General features: G+C 47.8%; 1 protein-coding gene across 1 annotated transcript in view; it reads right to left on the bottom strand.

The window, feature by feature from the left end:
• Window positions 1-5,000, bottom strand: part of abcc4 (ATP binding cassette subfamily C member 4 (PEL blood group)) — a 59,775-nt gene that overhangs the window by 8,550 nt on the left and 46,225 nt on the right. Inside the window, exon 26 of the mRNA XM_061226813.1 lies at window positions 4,248-4,403. Within this exon, the coding sequence (XP_061082797.1) occupies window positions 4,248-4,403 (156 nt within the window). The remainder of the gene's footprint in view (window positions 1-4,247; window positions 4,404-5,000) is intronic.

Genomic DNA, 5,000 nt, shown 5'->3' with positions numbered 1-5,000 from the left:
GCTTGGGTCCCTGAGCTTCATAGAAAATTGACTTCTGGTCAACCAAGTTGCTCGCTGTGTGAATGGGGGTTTAAGTAGCCAATGGAAGGGTAGATATGGTAAGATGTAAGTCTCATGCAGCCAATGGGAAGGCTGGTTTCTGCTCTTTTCCCTCTGGACAGGGTAAGCAGGCTAAATTGCCCTCTTCGGTGACCTCCCCGAATAATAAGACTCGGCTTCCCTAAGGCCTAGAGTCAGCATATTTCACTGGGGGACCTGTGAGTAATGTTCAAATCAGCGGCAGTACAAAGAGTCTGCTTGTAGCACTTAATATGGAGCTAACTGAGGATACTTCATTTCTATCCTTTAACCGCCTAAAACAAGAAAAGTCTGAAATAATGAGAAAAATATTATCAGCAGTATTTTTAATTGTGTTTTTAATCCTCTAATTTCAATATTAAGTAAATATACAAACACAACAAAATGCACAGAGCCTGAAAAAACACTTTCATGTCAAATGCCTCCTAGCCTCAAGAAGTCTCATTATTATTGGGACTATTATCCCACAGAGAATGTACAAAAAAATAATGTCAAAAATAATAAGAACAGTCCAAGCAGGCACTGTCTCTATGTTCCTGAGGCGTGAGGTTTCTGGTTTTGTGGTTACATTCACAGCTGGATCAAAGACTCAGTCAAAGTGTTATACTGAATTATTGCCTGGTCTGGACTACATATTTGTCATATAAGTCCACACCTCAATTTACGGCTTCAACAAACTGCGGCATTATCCACAATCACACACAAACAGTGACATTGTGTGCTATACAACTGAATATTTATTTAAAATACTGAGAACAATTTGTTGAATAGTTAGGGGAGTCTCCCAACTCAATTCACAAACCTACGGGGATGAGATAAGGCTTTGTTTCATTGTGCTGCTATTTTATTTCCCTGTAACTCTATCCACAGCAAAGGCAAACAGGGCTGGGCTTAGCAAACAAAGTTTATGACATTTTATTGCACAGATCTGGTGTTTGACAAAACATTAGCGAGTGTAAATTGGCCTCGGGAGCCAGAGATTGAATCAGCAGACTGTCAGCACGCACAATGGGCATGAGGCGGAGGGGAACTGCAGCGTATTCAGGACAGTAATCTGCCGGCCAATCAAGATAAAGGCAAACTAGGATTAGGGGCTAGCCCGGTACAGTACATTATACCCAGAGAGACCAGCTGCTGCCAGACGGTTACCGTACACACTGCTGTCAGTGTTTAATGCAGGGGTGTCCAATCTTATCCAGAAAGGGCCGGTGTGTGTGCAGGTTGTTGTTTTAGTACAGGACTAAGACAGCTGATTCTACTCATCAAGGTCTTGATTAAAGACCACGATTAGTTCATTAGTATAATCAGGTGTGTTACTGCTGGGTTAAAACAAAAACCTGCCTCCACGCCGGCCCTTTTAGGATTAAGATTGGACACCTCTGGTTTAATGTATATCAGGAGCTATGGAACACGGGCACACACGATCCAAAAAACAACACCTGATCCAACAAACACACACGCAGACATGCAGGCACACACATACACTCTCAGACACACACACACACACACTCTCTCATACCCACACAAAACACACACATGCAGACATGCACACACACATACAGAAACCCTCCCTCATATATGTACAGTCTCCACCCCGACAAAACACACACACACACACACACACACACACACTCGTGTATGAGTGTCCAGTACCCTGTTGTGCGGTGCGCCGTCAGGCTCCTCCGTAAATGTGTGTGCTTCTATCAGTACGCACGTCAGGGAGCTCCTCACCGCACACAAACACACACAGCCAGGCCCACGGGGAGAATTTCACTGCGTTACACACTGGCTTGGCAGACGACTTCATCCTGGGTGACTTATCACGGCGTAAACATTATCCATTTATCCAGCTGGGTATTTAACTGCAGCGATGCCATCGCTCAGGGATACAAGCCGCAGAGCCCTGCCCCCACTGGGACTGGAACCAGCAACCCTTACCGTGGGGGCTCCACGCTGCTCTGAGGCTGCCTATTTCACAGCTTTCTCATAGCACATCATTTTTTTTTTTTTTTTTTTTTTTTTCCATTCTATGTGGCCTCCCCTCTCTCACCCCCCCCACCGCCCCCGTGTGTTCCCCTCACCCGCGTGCGGCGGGCTCCTGTCATTAAGCCGGCTCAAGCCCCAATTCAGCCCGCGCTCCCTGACACCTCTAATTGAGGATTGAGTGTAAAGTTGGGAAACAGAGCCGGAGCGAGGCAAGGGAACGATTATGTGCTCCAGCAACTCAACCCCCCCCCTCACCTCCCCGTCAAATTCATTTCCACCCCCCCACCCCCCCGCCCCACCCCACCGCCCGCTCCTGCAGCCGCTCCTCCGCTCTCAATAGAACGTGAAATGGATTCCGTTTTAATACCGTACGACTAATAATAAAAAAGTTTATCATAATAAAATCTGCAGGAAGGTGAGGGAATAATACCACTCTTCAGTGCCGGCGATGTAAAGAATGCATATCTGGAATCGGTGCATTCCACATCACTACGTACGGCAATGAGCATCTTATGTAAAGCTATTTTCCATTTGAAAGGTTTTAGCGAGATATCACGTAAACAATGAGGATAGGACAGGGTAGGGGAAAAAAAAAAAAAATCACACAAAAAATCTTAAAAACTTTTCAAAAAGGTACAAGTGCAGGAAATATGAAAAGGCACAGTGGAGGCATCCCAGACCTGGGCAACAAAAATAAATACAACCCAATTTACAGCCCCATCTCAATGACAACGATGGTTTTGAAACAGAAAGTAAGAGAGAACAGTTTTTAAAAAGACGAACATCAGGGACCTCCCAGGTGTCTTTGCAGGCACTCACTCTAAGTGCCTGAGTCCTGGATCCTAGTGCTGCTTTAAGCCTGGCCTGTCACTGGCTGACTGGGACTGGCTATCTGCAATACCAGGACACAACTCACTACAAATATTTTGAAGAAGAAAACACCAAACACCATAAACTGAACTGCTGCACTGAAACGTATTCCTGTCTGACCTGTACCAATAGAACAATAGGGTGTGACCAGGATTCTCAAGCCCTCCCACCTCCAGGTCAGCCTACAATAGGGTGTTATGTAAAGTGTGTTCATCCACTGCTGACCAATGGGACGACAGCTTGTTTCCACTGCTCAGACCACGGCACACACATGCTATCCCAAAGAGACCCACCAGAGCTGGGACTTCAAACACCCATACTACACTCTCTGTATACTGAACATACCTTCCATAAACAACACAACTGCAACAAACACCATATACACTGACTGCATCTACCAAGCAAACACACTCACGGCTCCTTGCCCCTCTGAGAGTGATTTGGTCACCTACAGGCAATAAAGCACGCCTAAACCAAAGGTTAATAAAACAACCATTTTCGATCAATAGCATATAAAGTACAAGAATTTCACTGGTGTTCTTTCTCTTGCTTAGGTCTTTCATAGCAGTACACACACATAATACAAATAAATGACTGTTTCATGGTTTGTTCATGTAGCTGACACTGTTCTAAAAGCAATGAGGCATGGCTTGATGGTGAAGGTTCAAGACTAAAGTAATGAGTTAAAAACTAAGGGGAATACACAGGTATGCTTACGTCTCTGAGGGTTAATGTACGTCCCAAATACATGTACATACTTACTCCGCCCTTAATGAACTTTATTTATTTATAGTACACTATTCCTACACCCTCAACATAACACTTACTACGCCCTTAATTAACTTTATTTATTTTTTGGAAACCTCTACTGCTCTTATGAATTTGGGCTCATTAAAACAGGAGGAGGAGGAAGAGGAGGAGGAGGAGGAGCAGTCTTGTAAGCAGCTTTCAGATGTTTTGGGGGTAGATGACTAATCCCCTGTCACTTTCAGGAGCTCAGGCCCGCGGGGGGCATCTCTGGGAGTCTCTCTCCCTCTCTCTCCCTCTCCCTCTCTCTCTCTTCCTCTTCTTCCCTCACTCTCTCCCCCGAGGCTGCGTTCTCTTAATACGGTATCAGAGTTTCAACAGGCAGAAACAAACTCCAGCAGTCCCCAGGCACCCGTTTGTCTCACTTCAAAACCCCAAACACAACAACAAAAAAAGGAAAGCAAAAATCCCCTAAAGTGACACGTAAAACTTCTCCATGTCAGCTTTCACTTTTAAACCCCAATGACAGGGTGGGGGGAGGCGGGCCTTTGCAGGCGTGGGCGTACCTGGGGGATGATGGACATCTTCTGCCGCAGGTCGTGCAGGCCGATCTCGGAGGTCAGGACGCCGTCGATGAAGATCTTCCCCTCGGGCTCGGCCAGGCGGAAGAGGGCGGAGACGAGGGAGCTCTTCCCGGCGCCGGTCCTTCCCACAATGCCCACCTTCCCAAACGCAGAACGCCACAGTCAGCTCCTCCCCCCTCATGACATCAGCGCGCTGCCTGGCCCTCACGACACCGCTCGGCGGCCCCCGCTCGCCCCCTCTCATTGTTCTAAACCGCTTTCATCTCTCGTCTGTTTTCCTCCGCTCGTTTCTAACGGCCCGGCCGTGTCGGACACGCGCTCGCGCACGCGTCCTCTGAGACGTGAGCGGACGGACGCTGCTTCCCCTCCGCTCCACAGCCCGCCGGTGCCAGCGCAGGCACTGACGCGTACGCCCGCGGTCACGCAGGGGCTCTGATGTCATCGTGTTCAGAGTGACGTTTCACTGCTTTAACGCGGTAAAAATAAATCGCACAGAGCTGCTCAAACTACAGTGCACGGCCGCTTGCACTGCTGTTGGTTAGCCTGTCTCAGAGGGTACACTGAAGGACGGCTCGCTCGGTGCTAGTAACAGGTGTGCTGCTGAATGTTAATGCCTGTGTGCTGTGTTTGTAATCTCTGTGAAGCAGCGGACAGGTCCAGCTCCTCCTCACACACACGCTCATCTAAAGGCTGTTTACTGCCTCTCTATTGCCCCCTCTCTGTGGACTCAGGAAC

Source organism: Conger conger, chromosome 17, assembly GCF_963514075.1.
Source record: "Conger conger chromosome 17, fConCon1.1, whole genome shotgun sequence".
NCBI classification, from domain to species: domain Eukaryota; kingdom Metazoa; phylum Chordata; class Actinopteri; order Anguilliformes; family Congridae; genus Conger; species Conger conger.
This window is presented reverse-complemented; position numbering and strand designations above follow the sequence as displayed.